This window comes from Tetrao urogallus, assembly GCF_951394365.1.
Source record: "Tetrao urogallus genome assembly, chromosome: 2".
Lineage (NCBI taxonomy): Eukaryota > Metazoa > Chordata > Aves > Galliformes > Phasianidae > Tetrao > Tetrao urogallus.
Genome location: NC_136814.1, coordinates 62373206 through 62390957, shown reverse-complemented (window position 1 = coordinate 62390957; position 17752 = coordinate 62373206). Strand labels below are relative to the sequence as shown.

Genomic DNA, 17752 nt, shown 5'->3' with positions numbered 1-17752 from the left:
CCGTAACTGAATAATCACTCACATTCATTGCGCCTGTTTTGTCGGGTGTCAGAGCGCAGCTATGGGACCACAGCACCTCTGCAGAATCCATTGGCACTTCTGTTTCTTAACACACTAAGCAGTGTAAGTTAGAGAGGCTGACATTATTTTTTCTTTACATTTTAACTTTTGATCATGTCATCAGCTACAATTGTTGGTAGATAAAGATTTAGATGTTTATGGAACAGCACAAGCTTCCTAGCAGTTTGAATGTGTTGTTTTTATGGCTAATAATGTTTTGAGAAAGGTTTTCTTGATAAGAGAAGCTATCTTCACACTACAGTACTTTTCATTTAGTTCTATAATGATGGCACACTCTCCCTTGTCACTACAGCACTTCATTTGCACAGGCCAAAGCTGGAAGGCTCTTGCACAGGAATGGGAATCTGCACTTTATTGGCTATGCACAGCTACAAGCCGAAACATAAAACCTCTCTTCTATCTCAGCCAGATAGAGGCACCACACTATACTACTCACGGGTTCAAAGAATGGCAACAAAGCTGGTGAGGGGTCTGGAACACAGGCCATATGAGGAGAGGCTGAAGGAGCTGGGATTGTTCAGTCTGGAGAAGAGGAGGCTCAGGGCAGACCTTATTGCTCTCTATAACTGCCTGAAGGGAGGTTGCACTGAGCTGGGGATTGGCCTCTACTCTCGTGTAACTAGTGGTAGAACTAGAGGGAATGGCTTCAAGCTAAGCCAGGCGATAACTAATCTGGACTTTAGGAAATACTACTTCTCTGAAAGAGTGGTCAGGCACTGGAATGGGCTGCCCAGGGAGGTGGTGGAGTCACTGACCCTGGAGGTGTTCAAGGAACATTTGGATTTTGTGTCAAGGGACATGGTTTAGTGAGAGTTGTTGGTGACAGGTGGATGGTTGGACTAGATGATCTTTTAGGTCTTTTTCAACCTTGGTGATTCTGTGACTCTGTGACTAGAACGAGGCTGCCCCTGCAGACCCGAACATGGCCCTCCTACTGGCGGCAGCCTAAGCGGGCACTGCTCACACGACGAAGGCGTAGGGGCAGAACGAGGCACGCCGCACGTCCCACACGGGTGAAGCACAGCAGAGTAACGTCGCCCTGACCCCGCCACGCCCCTACGCCGCCAGGAGGCGTAACCCCAGCCCGCCGCGCCCCTGCCTGCCCCTGCCTGTCCCTCCCCGTCCCTCCGCACCCCTCCCCGCCTGTTCCCTTACGGCCACGTCATTCGCTCGCCGTGGGCGGAAGTGGCGTCAGCTCGCCGGGCAGCCAACGGGCGCCGCGTATGTGGCGGGGTGAGAGGTGAAAGATCAGGCGGGGCGGCAGGAAGATGGCGGTGCGGGCGGCAGGCGTCGGGCGAGAGACGCGGACTCTGTGAGGCGCGCGAAGCGATGGCGCGGCGTGCGGCACGCTGCGGCTGAAGGCGGCCGTCGCGGGCCGTGCGCGGAGCGCTCCCCATGAGCGCGGTGGGGGGCCTGGCGTGGCGCGCGCTGCACGCCCTGCTGCGCGCGTTGCTCTGTCTGCAGCGCGCGCTGCTGGCCGCGCCCCGCGCCTGGCTCCGGCGCCGCGCCGCTGCATCCTGCGCCTTGCTGGGCCCCGCCGCCCGCGCCCTCGCCTTCCCCGGCGCGGCCCGCGGGGGCCGGCGGCCCGCTAGGAGGCGGCCCGGGGTTCGAGCCAGGGGCCGCGCGGACGGGCGGGCCCTGCAGAAGCTGCCGCTGCACGTGGGTCTGGTGGTGACCGAGGAGGAGCCGAGCTACGCGGACATGGCCAGCCTGGTGGTGTGGTGCATGGCGGTGGGCATCTCCTACGTCAGCGTCTACGACCACAACGGTAAGTGGCGGGAGTGCACCCGTTATGGTGGGGTGGGGGGGAGAGAGAGGCGAGTTGGATGGGCCCTGGGCAGCAGAGCTGGGGAGGGCAGGCCTGCCCACGGCAGGGATTGGGGTTGGATGCGCTCTGAGGTCCCTTCGCTACGAACCGTTCTGTTTCATTTAGTGCTTTCCTGTTGAGGAGGCGAAGCCAACTATGTGCGATAATCTCAGTTGATGGATAATCTCTGAGACTGCGGGAGCCAGCAGCTGGGGAGGGCTAATCACATCCAAGGTGTGCTGCGTGCTGTGATGCTGCCCTCTCTAAGGATGAAGCTTCCTGCTGCTGGTCTGGCAGTGCTTTTAATGCCTTTCAGAGATACTAGGGAAGGCTAAGGTTCAGCTGCTGTTTCGAACCTCTTCTGAGGGCTGTCAAGAGATGTTATGCACACTGGATTAGCTCTGTAGATCTATGAGTGATTAGGCAGTGCTGTCTGCACTATGTGTCTTCTGGTGGTCTTTCAGGAAAAGCTCAGTAGTGCCTTCTATCGGAATAGGTAGCATCTGACGTGGTCAAAGATATGGAACTTAGAGCTGTGGTGGCCTTACATTTATCATAGGTATGTGTGGTTTTTAGAACTACTGCCATTGATGTTGTTGTTGCATCTCTGGTCCCTCACAGATAATGCAAGACCCAGACTTTTGCAAAATCTTGTGAGGTCTTTCTAAGAAACTGTGCTTAGCACCAGTCCCGTATCAGTTTAAATTGACCTGTGTACAGCTGTTGCAGAACTTTGTTATGCTATGTTTCAGTGGGAGAATACTTCCTCCTTTGAAGGTCGAAGAGTCTTCTAAATATTTGCACAACACTTTGAGGATACACTGCCTACTGGAAAGTCATTAGTGTGTTGATGGTTTTGCTCTCAGTTTCAAAAGAATGCAGCCAGATGAAATGCTACAGAGCAAGCATTTGTACTACACAAAAGTTTCCCTTGTGGCCTGAAGAGGAGAACTTGATTGTATAGTCCTTGTATTTTCTGTCAATCCTCAAGTAAATTATCTGCTATGTTCTCCAGTTCTGTGTACTTGTGTTTAATTTCTTTTTAGATCTCTGCATTGTACTGCAAAAATATTTACCTAAACTGAGGAACAGATCCATTTGAAAGCTATATTTCTTATTGCCATGGATTTTCGTATTTGAATGGTTGCAGGGTGAACCTCACTGAGGAGAGGTAGGCAAGCATAGATACTGTCACTGGTCCTGTCTGTAAGGGTGAAACCAGCATTCAGCTTGTCTGTTTCCACTAATAGCAGTTACTTCTGCTTCTCTGGAACACGTGCTGAGATCCAGTCAGACCTGGGACTGACTGGTACAAGGCTGTGCATGTGATAAACAGAAATGATGTGGCTGTCCTCTGAGGAGTGGTGTAGATGAAGTAACCCTGCAGAATGATTGTCAGCTGCTCAGAAAAACTATTTTGAGTGGAGATCAGTATGAGCGTAACTAATATATGGAAATAATAGTCAAAGTTGTGTACTGATAAGCTTTATTAATACCCTTAAGCTTGAAAATAGAGCAATGATATCATGACATATCATTTAAAATGAAGAAATGTTTTATCCATAGTTAATTTTATTAGTCCTTAGATATCAGAATATACCAGTTTAATTATCAGCTTGAATTCTGATTTATTGGCACATAACTGATGAAGGCAAGCCTTGATCCACAGCAACTTTATGGTTTAAATCATTAGCTATTGCCAGATTTCATACTTTGTGAGACAAACCTGCTGTTATATATCCATGTTCTTTACAGATATTCAGTGCATTTTCTGGGATACCAGCCATGTCTGCTTTCTGCACAGACCCTTTTAAATTGATGTTATTGAGGTCTGAGCAACTAGTCATTCAAATGGCTTGAGTACACATCTCTAGTAGTAGCAGATGCATTACCTTTCTCTTGGCACTGAGCTCCTTACTGTGTCTGGATTGAGCATAGAGCACTTCCAAATAGGCCTGTAGCTACATAGGACATTGTAGTACCCTGCAGTCTTGTTGCTAAATGCAGTTCTGAACCGTAGTGGTGTCTGGAACCCTCAGCAGAGTATTAGTAAGTGAAGGTAAAAAAAGAGATGTACAACTTCCTGTTATCAGTAGCAGAGGGTGAACTTTAATTATGCTTTGCTTGTTATTATAGTAGGTGAGGGTTACTTCTGGTATGCTGATCTGCTTCAGTGAGATCCTCTGCTCATACAGTTGTACTTGCTATTGACTTAACAAAAATGTGTTGTCATTGCTGCTACTGGCTCTGGTGGAAAAGGAAACAAGGTGATTTCTTCTTCATTGGAGGTAGTGGAGTATGCTTGGGTTTCTCTTCTTTCACTGCTTTTGTGTAACAGTGAGATTCTGCTCATTAAAACAGCATTTCTGTAACCAAGGCCTTCTCTTCCATGCTTGTGTTTTCTGGAAGGAAATGTCTACTTCAGTTTCCTGTAGAATGTTAAAATGTAACCTTAATTGGGCTGTCTACAGGAAAAAGGGAGAAATGTGACATTCTTCCAAGAGGAAGTACCACATAAGCTTTTTTTTTTTTTATAGTAGTGAAATTCTGAGGTTTTCATAAACTAACTGAAGGGAAGATTGGTTCTGTATTCTTAGCTCTTCAAAATGAGTAACCCGGCCCCAGCTGATCCAGGCATAATGTAACAACTGCACTAGTAACTCTGAAGGCAACTTGGCTGAAGTTAGATGTTCTCATGGGCAATTACAAGAAAACTCAGTGTGTTTATGAATACATTGAACAATAACTGTAGAACCTCATCAGGTACTTGACTATCTTCTCTGAATCTGAAGGTCAGTAATCTAAAAGGTTGAAGTAAGAGTGCATAATGTAGGAAGACTTCAAGATAAGTAACTGTCTTGTACTGTAATAAACATGGTGTGATGTGACTTGCAGTACTCAGGTGTTTTTCCCAATCTGGGGCTGTAGTGGCATTCTTGTGGTGTCTGGTGGTTAGGGGCCTTTTTCTTTCTCCCGCATATCAAAATATTTTCCAAATATGCAGCAAAAGTCTACTGAGGTTTATGGTGTGCTTGTGTGCCTGAGTTATTTAATTTAATTGAAGTTTATTTAAATATAGGTTTTGCTCAAGGATTTGTTTTTGTAGGCTTATGGCTTTCCAATTGTATTCCTTAGTAACAGCCAAACTGTGCTAGTAGAGATGTTATCTCAGAGGAAATAACTCAGCCTTCTCACACTTGAAGATTACAGCTGCAACTGCCTTTCACCACTGTTAAATGTTTTGAACTTCTGTTATTTTGCTAGTCATAGGACATTGAGTGTTACTTCTGTTCATAGTGAAGCTTTCCTGAAGGATAGAGCAGTTTCAGGAGGCTTGCAGTCTCTTGGCATCTGAATGCTTTGGGTTCCTGAAGAGATGCTTCTGGTTGGAGTGTTGTTTAAAAGCCTCGGGTAGTGCTTTGTTGGACTTGAGTTTCTCTATCCTGGGTTTAGCTTTCTGGGGAGCTGTTTTACTTCTAGCCAATTTCTCTTTAAGAAATTCTTTGAAATAATAAGGTACAGTAATAATAAAAAGAAAACATTTAATGAGCTGCAGGCTAGGCTTTTAGGCTCTTCTGGATTATTTGGTAGTTTAGTTGGTCTGATTAACTTACAAAACTGAATATTTGGTGTACTTTCATGAAAAGGGAGTTAAGTATGTTGTGGCTTTGTGTTACTGGAGTGCATTTGTGTCACACTGAATCTGCTATGGGTTTTCTAATTCTATGAAACTTGGCATTCGTCAGCTGTTCTGGTGTTCGTTAGGTAGAGTCTCTAGACTGCGTGTTTAATGTGGTCTAAAGCCAGTCTATACATACTTATAGGTAGTATGGAAGTAGCAATGCTTTTTCTCTTGATTACTAGTGAATTCGTGCAGGGACGTTCTGTACTAGAACAGTAACTGTGGGAGGACTGGTCACTGAATTCTGATTCTGAATTCTTCCTGTTTGCTAGCTGTAGCTTCGGTAGCTCTAACTAGCTAGAGTTAGAGCTCTAGTTAGAGCTAGAATGAAATTTAAGTGACTTCAACTGTTTTCAAACTTTGTTTATATATTTTTCAGGACTTCTGGAATAGATGCCGTTTTCTTGTGCTCAGTGTCCTGTAAGGTACAATGCAACACAAACCTTACTTTAAGTTCAACTTTAACATGTCCAGTTTTGGGCCCCTCACTGCAAGAAAGACATTGAGGCCCTGGAACGTGTTCAAAGGAGGGCAACGAAGCTGGTGAGGGGTCTGGAACACAGGCCATATGAGGAGAGGCTGAAGGAGCTGGGAATGTTCAGCCTGGAGAAGAGGAGGCTCAGGGGAGACCTCATTGCTCTCTATAACTTTCTGAAGGGAGGTTGTAGTGAGCTGGGGGTTGGCCTCTTCTCTTGTGTCATTAGTGATAGGACCAGAGGGAATGGCTTCAAGCTACGGCAGGGGAGATTCAGGCTGGACGTGAGGAAGTATTACTTTTCAGAAAGGGTGGTCAGGCACTGGAATGGGCTGCCCAGGGAGGTGGTGGAGTCACCGAGCCTGGGGGTGTTCAAGGAAAGGCTGGATGTTGTGTTGAGGGACATGGTTTAGTGGGAGCTACTGGGAATAGGTGAACAGTTGGACTGGATGATCTTTTAGGTCTTTTCCAACCTTGGTGATTCTGTGATTCTATAAGACAGATATGGAGACCCTGGAGCTTGTCCAGAGAAGGGCAATGAAGCTGTGAATGGTCTGGAGCATAAGTCTGAGGAGTGTCTGAGGGAACTGGAATTGTTTCCTGTGGAGAAGAGGAGGCTCAGGGGTGACCTTATTGCTCTCTACAACTAGTTGAAAGCATGTTGTGGTGAGCTGGGAATTGGCTGCTTTTTCTGTATAACTACCAATAGGACTAGAGGGAATGAATGGCCTGAAGTTGTGCCATTGAGATTCAAGTTGGGCATCAGGAAAAACTTGTTGTCTCAAAGAGTGGTTGGGTGCTCAAACAAGTAGCTTAGGGAGGCTGTGGAGTCACTGTGTCTGGAGGTGTTCAAGAGACATCTAGATGTTGTACTAAAGGAAATGATTAGTGCAGAAATATTAGTGGTAGGTGAACAGTAGGACTGGATGATCTTGTCGGACTTTTCAACCTCAGTGACTGATTTTAAACTGCAGCCAATGTGATCCAACACAAGGATGCAGATTTTCATGTGTTAAAACAGTTTATTGAATGTATATTTTATGAACTGAGTTATGAGTTGATATTTCTCAAGCTGGTTATAGTTGCAACAAGCCTGTTCTGAGTGAGCTGGCACTGAAAGAGTTGAGAAAGCAAATGACTGGAATGCTATGGAAATGTGTTCTGTCATAGGCTTAGATTTGGTAAGGTTTTCTCTTGTAACGAAGAGACAGTTTTTCTCCTGTGATTGCTTTCTTCTGTCTTGCTTTAAATAGCAGGGCAAATGAGAACATTGAACTGTAAGATGCTACCAGTCCATGGGCAGGTGTTAGTTTTGGCAGTCTGGCCTGACAGAGGAGTGGCTGACACCACCTGGTGTTCTATATGACAGTGGTTTCTATGATTTGACTTGTTTGAACTGATTTATCAAGTTTCTTGTACACCTGCAGACTTCTGCTTACATGCTGCATTGTCAGTCTCTAACCTTTAAGTTCTGCAACACCTCAATCGACTACAAATGGGCAAGGCTTGTAACTATTCCAAAGCAGAGCAAAAGGTATGAAATAAAGAATCATGTAATGGAGGACTAATGCAGAAAGCTGACTGCTCTGGTTTGCCTCACTTGTAGTGTGGCTGGGAACTAATAATCAGTGGTGTACTTGTAGCTTGTGTTGTGAAAACAAGAGAGATACCTAGAAATAAATAACAGGTTCTCTGGTGTATTTTTTTTAATAAACAAAGGTTTTATACTCCATGGCTTTTGGAATGGTGATGCTTAAGTGTGTACAATCCTTGAAATACACATTTCTATGAGTTTGCTTTCAGAAACGAAGTAATAGTAGAATACAAATGTGAAATTGTCACTGCATTGGGAACAGGAATGCTGCATTCTTCCTTGCTTAACAGCAAACAGCATTTTCAGAACTAGCTTGAACGTATTTTCAAATAAACTATAGAACCGCACCTTGTAGACAATTTGATATTTGAGATCTTTTAAGGGAAGAGTGGCACATGTCTAAGCCACAGCTGTGTAAAATGATTTCAAGTCAAATGAGTGTTTGGTCCATGTGTCTTTCTGCTATACAAAGCAGTGGTAAGGACAAGTCTCTTGTGCATTCAGTGAGAAACATTGCTCAGGGACAAGTTCTTAAATACCTCACTTAAAAAAGCATTCAGCTACCCTCTGATGAGCTTCAGGATCATCTCCGCAGGAGAAATGCAGGTGCATCAAGGATAATGGATCAGTTGGAATTGTGATTTGGAGGTCTTTCTCAGAAAGTTGGGCTAGAAATGCACAATACAATACAACTACTGTGGCTTAGTTTGTTACACTGCTGTTCCTGGAATGAAACAGGATCCAGTTCTGAACAGCTGTATAAGGCAAGTGAGCTAAACGAGAGTAGAAGCGAAATACTTGTGGTTTAAGTTTTCTAATGCTTCTGTCTATCATGCTTTCTGCCTTACTGATATTTGCTCATCTGTCAATGTGAGATCAATTATAAGTATCATTAACGTATGTAATGAAAGTTATTTTTTTGCAGGAGATATTCAGGATGAGAAGAAAAACAGATGGATTTATCACCTGTTAAGACATAGACTTATTAGAGTCTATATAAAACATAACTATTAGTATAGTAAATGCATTGCATGTTTTCATGTAGGGGTGGGGAAAACACACTAATGTATTATGATCCTAACCTAATAATCTATGTTTATTCAGACTACTACTGATGTGGAAACTGGTGTATATGTAGCAGTTTCTAAACATAGAATCAGGCTGAGGTGATAAATTGGAATGACTGGAAGTTGTATGCAAGTTCAGTATTTCTTGAATGGCGAGCTGATTGTGTGGACAGTTTTTAGACTGGTTTGCAGAAGTGCTTGCCATAAGATCTCTGAGTGAAACTTAAGCTCTTGGTAGCAACCCCTGAATCCAAATGATAAAAGCTGTATCAGTTCCTATGTAAATATGTGCATCTGTACTTTTTCATTGTAAAGTAAATATTTAGGCTTTAATGCTTAATTTTACTGTAGTTTTTAATTAGAAATAGTGTAGTGTAACTAAAAGCTAGAATTTTAGAACAGCAATCCCAGCATGTTTGCTCAACCAAGTTTTTGTAGACTCCTGAACTCAAAATGTGCCAATGATAAGCATGCAAGTATGAAAAGACTGTGGGAACTGTATCAATTTATTGCATGATATAGCTTGTGAAATACTCTTATTAGGAAATCTTTGAAATTGGCAATTGCATGAGTGGACAGTTGACCTGATGCACTGATTTAGTCTTCTGGCTCAGTTCATGGTGAATTGCTCTGTTACATTTGTTAGATAACTTTACTAGTGTGTATGTAGTAAGTGAAAGCAGATGTCAGCAGCAAATCTACAGCAGTGTGGGGCAGAAAGGAAACTAGGTGTTATGGTGACATGATGGTCCTGTGCAGTTAGGATATTGCTGTCTCAAACTGTTGCTCAGCATGCTGAAGACAGCAAATGATTCTTTAGCCATCTCTTATGCAACTGTGAATTGCTATTTAAACTAGGCTGTGTAAAAGAGGAACAGAAGCATGTGAGAGTTGTCTCCCTGTATATGCTTTTGCAAGGTCACTGGAGTTAGTCATGTGCAGTAGCATTTGCTTTTGATTCTTATCATACTTGCGCATTCCAGTTTGAAGCCAGTACTGACCATTTGATTTTCTTCCCCCAACACGGTGTCAGATTTATTTTTGTAGCACTCTGTAGTATATGACTGACATCTAACTCTTTTTTAAGGTATTTTCAAGAGGAATAATTCAAGACTGATGGACGAAATTTTAAAACAGGAGCAAGAACTCTTAGGATTAGACTGCTCCAAATATACAGTGGAATTTGCTAATCAAGACAAAGCTGATCAAGGTAAGGTGAATTGAGAGTGGACAGAGACTGGTATGACTTTAGTTGTATACAGATCATAATTCTGCTTTTACTTGAACACATTTGTATGTACTATGACCTTTTCCTTCATTAACACCTGATTATCAGAACACATACAACATTCCTCTGTTAGTATTAAGCTTTCAATATGATTGTGCTCATAACTCGTAGTGAGGTCTTGCTCTTCCCTGTGCCTAGGCATCATTACTGGGTAGTCCAGTCTGTTAGCAAAACTCTTGTGCCAGTGACCCCTTTAATGCATCAGTGTAGCTCAGCTTTCCACTTCTTGGGTGAAATTGTTTTGCTGAGAGACTTGAAAAAGGAAGGGAACTGATATTATGTTGGTGGTGCATTCAATTTTTCTGCGAACTTATACTTTACCTCACAGTTGAAAGAGCAGAACTTTTGGTTATCATGTTAATGTGTAACAAAGAATGCAAAGAACATACAGAATACTAATCTGTCAGTATTGGTATGTCAGTTTAAAGACTGTTTCTCTGTATTACAAATGGATCAAATATTCTCAAGAGTTGTTTTTTTTTTTTTGTGGTGGCCTTTCATAGATTGAGTGTGGCTGTTCTGATGTGTCTTCAAAAGAACACAAAATAAAATTGTAAGCAGTTAGATTCATTACTGACATAAGTTGTGTATTTTAATGTTAGTCTGCTTTGTATTTAACCCAGTTACTTCAATCTGGGTTTAATACACCAGTTATATGTAGCCTTTAGCTTCCTTGGTAAGTTTACCTTAGGTACTTTAGGTACTTTATCCTGCCTCACGATAGCATTGGCATCCATGAGATTATGCCTGTGATTTAAGAGGCTATTTTACAACAATTACAGTTCAGTGGATAAATTCTGATAGTATTACATAGTTCCTACCTTCTCTGTATTAAGTAATGTTAGATCAGTGTTTCAGCATCACTTTTGGAGTGCTGTGGAAATTCTGTAACCATATTTGGGGAGAGTTGTAGCTTAATCCTATTGTCAAATGAATGTTCAAAGTAGTTAAAGCACCTTCTTGTAAAGGATTAAGAATTAGGTCTTTCTACATTGGTTGCTGCACCCAGATCAGTAATTCAGTACCCAGTTCTTAGTGCTTTTCATGACTGCATTAGAACCTATACGAATTTCTCTGGAACAATTTGCATTTGAAGATTGACTTTTATTAAGCCATTCCTCACAGGCCTCCCTCTTCAAAATAGTTGCTTTAGGCTTGGTTTTTAGCAATAGCAAACCCAGAAGCTTCTTCTTATAACTTCTTTAACAGCTGAGTGATATATGCGTAGGATTAATTGTACCATATGTGAAGTCATGTATTTTTTTTTTTTTTGTCATACCCTGTGAATACTTAAAGCACATTTAAAACTGTATTTCTGTTACTTCTAAACTATGTTTTGTACTTTCAGTTTTAAATTGCCAATCTACATTGAAGGTGCTGTCTCCAGAAGATGGAAAAGCAGACATAGTAAAAGCTGCTGAGAACTTTTGTCAGTTGGTAGCACAACAGCAAAGAACATATACAGACCTGGATGTGAATGTGTTAGACAACTTGTTAAGTAGTAAGTATTATATGGTCCCTCGGGAGAAGGGAAACATTGCACAATTGATAACTAATTTTACTTCTTATATACTTACAACATGTATGTAGCATATCAGAATAAGTTATGCTGAGTGCCATCAGACATGCTCAAAACTCTTGCTGTTTTGCTGCTTAGATCTCTTTAAAGGAAAAGCTCCAAAGGAAACACTAAGCTAGTTGGAGAGTCTAATTTTCACAGAACTCACAAGCTTTGTGGAAAAAAGTACTTCTGGGATAAGCTGAAACTAGACTTACAAGTAAGGTTAACTTCTTGCAAGCTAGCATGCTGCAAGCCTAGGTATGAGTGGTGAGTCTTCACAGGTTTAGTTACAGGAATTAAAAATGCCTAATTGTTGGCCCTGAGTTGAATGCAAATAATAGGGTACTTGCTGATCCTTTGCTGCTGTGTAACCCATGTCAGTTATCTCCATTACTAATTCATACTAATTCATGAGATTACTGACTCTCTGCACTGAAGTTGCGTGGCTACTTGCAATAGGTGTGAAAAGGGTGGGGCTGCCTCCATTGCCCATGAGGGGGAAACAGCATTGTGAAAAGGAGCTGGAGTACTTGCTCAACTTCTCTAGATGATCAGTGCATATGAAGTACAACTGGGTTCAGGTTTCAGTTAGCACAGTTCAATTTAGATTTCTGCAGGCAAGCTGTGTGCCTGGTGCACCGTTACAGTGTGGCTTTCATTAATTGGAGTCTAGAGACATTTTCCTCTTCCCTCCCTCATCCCCCAAACAAGTGATCAGCTGAGTTGCAGAATGGATCCACTGCAGTGCAATGGGAGTTCAGACCCTTTAGTCTTAATCCCAACTAAATTTTCACTTTTGAATCATGTGGCATCTTATTACAGTAGTGGAGTTATTAAATGGTTATTTAGTATGACCCCTGAGGAAGCAACTTAGATGTCTAGCCTGTTATGCGTGAAGGAAGTTTAAGAAAGTGGGTAATTGCTTCTGTAGATCAGTCTCTCATTCTTGAAGAACTGATGCCAATGATACCATTATACATATTCTGGCCATTTATGCTGAAGTAGAGTTCATCAAACACTTGTTCCTGATCTGCTATCCTTGCATGTGTCTATTGTTCAAGTAATGCATGATAGCTGAGCACAGAAAAATCTAGATTTTTTTAGTCTGTTAAAATTGTAAACTTTCAAAACATATTGTGTGGCTTGTAACTGAAGATAATATCTATAATGAGTCCTGCTTACTAATCTGTTTGTTTTTAATGTCTAAGACAGTTGGAAGAATTAGTCTTCCATAACTGACTTAGTTCACAAAACTACTCATTTTAGTTGTCATGTTCAGTTTCAGTGTTTGCTCAGTTGCAAAGTATTGAACAGAAATGCCTGAATTGCTGATTTTAAATCCAGAAGGAATTCTGGAGAACAGTACTTAAATAGCAATAATCCTGGGGCTTTTATTCAGGAGATTTCTGTAAGCTGCTGACTTATCGCATGTTGATTTAAGTACATGGTAATATAGTTTTTTATAACTTCCTCATGTAGAATGTGCTTATTGAAGTCTGGTTTTAAAGTGATGGGGTTCTAACTTGTGTCTTTTTAGATTCTTCATTCTTGCTTGAATTCTTACAGCCTAGGTTTTCCTCAGTGTAGCTGAGTATGTTGTTCTCAGCAAGCTTTCTTTCAGAAAAGTAGGTGCCAGCTGTGGTATAGTCATAGGATCATAGAATCACTCAGGTTGGAAAAGACCTTAAAGATCATTGAGTCCAACCATGACCTAATCGTACTACCTGAACTCTAACAACCCTCTGCTAAATCACATCCCTGAGCACCATATCCAATAATACCTCCACTTGCTGTCTCCGTTTCCAGTAATGAGTATGGTAATAATACTGTTCAAGTTGGACTAGTTAATCTATGTGGAGAAGCTCTACATAGATATCAGCTCTACAGATTCATTCATGTTTCCCTCATAAAACTCCTGACTTAAGAGGAATGTTGTGAGATTTCTTTTCCTTGAGTGTCTGAGCCTCCTCGCCTCCTCATGGATTCTGTTCCCAAGCCCTTCTATCTTTTATGTGCTTGAAGAGTGCTTTCCTTCTGTTCTGAGGGAGTTTCCACATGCAAAGTATCTGTAGTATTGATGCATTTAGGTAGAGAAATGGATGCAGGGTAGAAAGCACAGTACTGTATTTAAATAGGCTGTTCTGACAGTAATACTACACACTGTTCATTTTCCTTCTTCAGATAGGAGCCAGAAGGAAATATTAGAATTAACTGGGCTCTCTGAAGGTCTTTTCCTGTTTGAAAAAGTCATTGCAGTGTTGGAAGATCCTGCTGCTGAACTGGCCAGCTGAGGAGTACTCAGCTTCTGAATCAGCTGATGAGTAAAGCTGTCCACTTCCACCAGAATCCCCACTTCTAAGTATTTGCTGCTTCCCTGCAAAGCTGTTTCATACTAACATACTAGCTTACCAATAAATAAGCAGCTTCAGCTTTATACTTCTCTGTTCTCTTTGAGATAAGCTCTAAACTGTGGCTTTAGTGGAAATGCTGAGGAAAATAGCTTATTTGTCTCTGACAAAAATTTACTGTTGCAGTGATTCAGTGAGGAGGGAGGATATGAACTTTTTTGAAATCTTCAGCTTCAATTCTTGAACAGAGATAAAGGGGAAGAAATCATATGAGACCTTAGTTTTGTTTTGTTCTTCCTGATGTTAAGTTCTCTAAGCTTAAGCTAATATATGTTTTGTTTAAAAAAAAAAAAAAAAAAAAAAAAAAAAAACACACACAAAAAAAAACAACCACCTGAAGTTAGGAGCAGTAGGCAGCATTGAATTTTGCCATCTGCTAAAGGTAAGAATTACGCAGTGCAAGCACTCTTGCAGTTAAGTTGTGGAATTAGGATAGTAGGAAGGGCAACAGGAAATATCATGGAGTAATCATTGCTCGTAGCAGCATTACAGCAAAGTAGGATTATGATTGCTGAAATGCTTTTCGAGGTGAGCTGGACAAGTGCATGAGGAACAGTTTATCTTTTTGGTCTCCTTGTGGTATATTACTGTTTTCCACATGTTGCCTTAATAAATTTGCTGAAGTTAGCAGAGAAGGCTGGACTAAGACTGTTCATTCTAAGCATGTTGCCCACCTGTCAGTTCTACTCTGTACTATTTCAGGTATAACAAATTGTACAGAAGGGGCTGCTAACTGTTGTCTCCCTTGAAAGGTCAGTAGGGAGCTCTCATGGTGAACAAGACAGCAAGCTGCTGAAGACTTAATTAGCTTTTTCTTAAAATGGGGAGAATTCCAAGTGCATAAACTGTAGTACTTGGTCTTCAGCTTTCTGGGGAGTGATATTTACTGTCTTGAACAGCTGTTTATATGCCCAGTTCCAGAGATTGGGTATAGATAATGAAATTATCACAGTGCAGATTAGACTAGTTGAACAATACTGGCTGAGGTTTTACAGTATGATGAAGAGTGTGGGTACCTAGTGAACTGTGTCATGTAGTTGTGCCCTGGGTGGATCATGTCTGCTTACTAACAAGAGAAATAAGGCAATTTTTTTTCTGCTCAACTAGGAAGGTGTCAACTGCAACAGTTTGTCTGAAACTTTGTAGTAAAAATTTTTACGTGTCTGTGTAGCTCTATTCTGAGCAATTTGGCAATTAATCTGGCAGTACTTCTTAAAAAGATTTTTTTTTTTTAAATGAAATGTCCTTGAGGTTTTTTTTGTAGTGGCTCTTTTACTGCACTTGACAGTAAATCCCCATAGTTGAGACTACAGTAAGTATGTGTTGGGATGTAATATGTTCTGCTCTATTAAAATCAAGTTTGCCAAGACAAAGCTAGAACAAGTCAGCTTTTAACAGCACTGTTATGGTTTGCTGTTATTTAAAACAATCTAACTGTTCCCATCAGTGCCTTATCAAGTATTTGAAAACTAAAAGCATTCAATTGCAAAGCAGATGCCTTGAGACTTAAACAAATTTTATGGGGAGTTTGACAAAACCTAATTTAATTTGTTCTTACAGGTACAAGTGGATTTCCAGATCCTGATTTAGTCTTGAAGTTTGGTCCTGTGGACAGCACATTAGGGTTCCTTCCCTGGCACATCAGACTAACAGAGATCATGTAAGTTGTCTACAATTTCTGTGGAAAGAGATTGAAATAATATCTAGCTGAAGAAGTCTCTGTGACCTACCTAACAGAAATAGCTGTAAAAGGAAACATGTTTGAGACATGTTTAAACAAAAATATCCAGAACTTGATGTCAGGGTTTGAGTTATTAAATAAGAACCTGTCAAATACTTCCTGCGTTGTTGCTACTTCAGTCATGGTGAGGCAGCAGCAAACTTCTGTTACTTTTCATTCTCTGTGATCTGATTCAAGTTCAGTTGGTGTTCCTTAAATGGTTTCTAGTACCTTACAGCTTTCTGTGCCCTTTATATTGTTACATTGTCCTATCAGGGAAACTAGATGATGCCTCTAGATTGCCATTCACCTTTAATAATTAAACTGACTGTAGTTGCTGTATTTCTTAAGTCTGAGAGCATTTATGAGGGCACTGAAAAACATGTCTGGGCAGAACTGTTTCTCCAACTTTTGCACAATGTGAAAGTGCCTTCTGTAATTTAATGGGCAGGTTTCCATTGAAAGGATGGCAGAATACTGACAGCAGCTTAATTACTATGGAGTTGCATGAGGGCTACAGTATTGAGAAACTCCACCATGTTGCAAAGACAATAGCTTGCTTTCAGTAGACTGCCCGGCCATATAAATCACTGCTATTTATAAAAGCTTATTAACATTTTCTATCTTGCTTTCTCAGTTCTTTGCCTTCCCACCAGAACATCAGCTATGAAGACTTTTTCTCTGCCCTCCATCGCTATGCAGCCTGTGAGCAACGCTGGGGAAAGTGACTTTGGGCTGAGCACACTGAGTTGTGCTTTCCATGGAAAGGAATTTATGTCTGTTTACAACCACCTGTGACCCATAAGTCTGGTTCATAGTCCTTTCTTAATTTATCAACAAATTCAATAAAGTGTCTTACCTTTCTAAAGAGTCTGTGTGAATGTGTGAGAATCTGTGGGGAAGGGGAAATCTGCAGATTTGCTTTATCATAAGACATTTATTGCAAGCAAAGCTCTGTACACCTGAATTGCCCTCACTTTTATGTCCTATGACCAGATCATGCAAGAATTTGTGTGAAATCCACAGGACAGTGTAGGTTAGAATATTATCCCCTTGAAGGTTCATGTCCCTCAGCTTTATTTCTTTCTAGTTCTTCATGGTCAGTATTTCAGAACCAATCACCTGATCTTGTATTTACTATGTAATGTTTAAATTTTAGAAGTCTGTATTGGTTCTGTTAATAGCTTAATAGACTGCTACTTAGCTGTCAGGGCTAAGTCAGCAGTAGCTCTAGAAGTGTGAGAAGGTTCTATTAAAGAAGAATGGAAACTTCTGTGGTAAGTGGATTAGGCACTATGAATCACAGAAATAACAAGGTTGGAAAAAAAAACCTACAAGATAATCCAGTCCAACCATTAATGGCATGCTTATTAATGCTCATGCTATGCTTTTTAAAAAAAAAATAAAAGTGAAAAAGCAAAATATTCCTACAGCTTTGAGTGATATTTCTATCATCAGGCCCATTTTCTATGGGAAATAAGTGTAGACATCTGGAATTATAGAATTCTAACCTAAAGTGACAAGCTGGCTAAGGCTCTGGGATCACCTGGGGGGGGGGAATCTGAAAACATGCTAGGTCAACTTCTGCAGCTGCTGCCACTTGCTTGTTGTGTCTGTGTGCCCAGCAGAGGAGTGCTTAAGCCTTCTGTTAGGTTTATTTTGAGCTGAGAGTTAGAAGCTTGAATGGTGTTTCACAACAAATGAGAAGTTCAAATAAAGCTGCACTAACAAGCAAGTACCTCAAATCTGAGAACATAGCTAGAAACACTAGCTAAGGAGTCTTCATAGTAGAATGTCTTATTCTAGTTACACTGCATACTGAAAGTGCTTGGAAGTTAACTCACTGTAGCAGTATTTGGATGAATCAGTATCTTCAGAGCTGTATTATTTGGATGTAAACATGAGTGTTTCAACCTTCTGGCCAGCATGCTAGGAACTGCTAGATGCTTTGTTCTGGAAGTTGTTTTTTTTTCCCTTTACCTCTCCCCTTTTGGAAATGAGCCTGTATTTATTTTCTTCAGGATCTATCTGTCATCAGAAGGAAAAATTTCCTGGGGGAATTGCAAGAC

General features: G+C 41.3%; 1 protein-coding gene across 1 annotated transcript; it reads left to right on the top strand.

Annotated features, from left to right (window-relative positions):
* Positions 1-1476: 1476 nt before the first annotated feature.
* NUS1 (NUS1 dehydrodolichyl diphosphate synthase subunit) lies at positions 1477-16411 on the top strand (the record flags this gene model as incomplete). Its single annotated transcript, XM_079532737.1, has 5 exons — positions 1477-1849; positions 9794-9916; positions 11343-11495; positions 15524-15623; positions 16321-16411. 5 exons carry the CDS (start codon positions 1477-1479, stop codon positions 16409-16411), a joined length of 840 nt encoding a protein of 279 aa, XP_079388863.1.
* Between the last annotated feature and the right edge of the window lie 1341 nt (positions 16412-17752).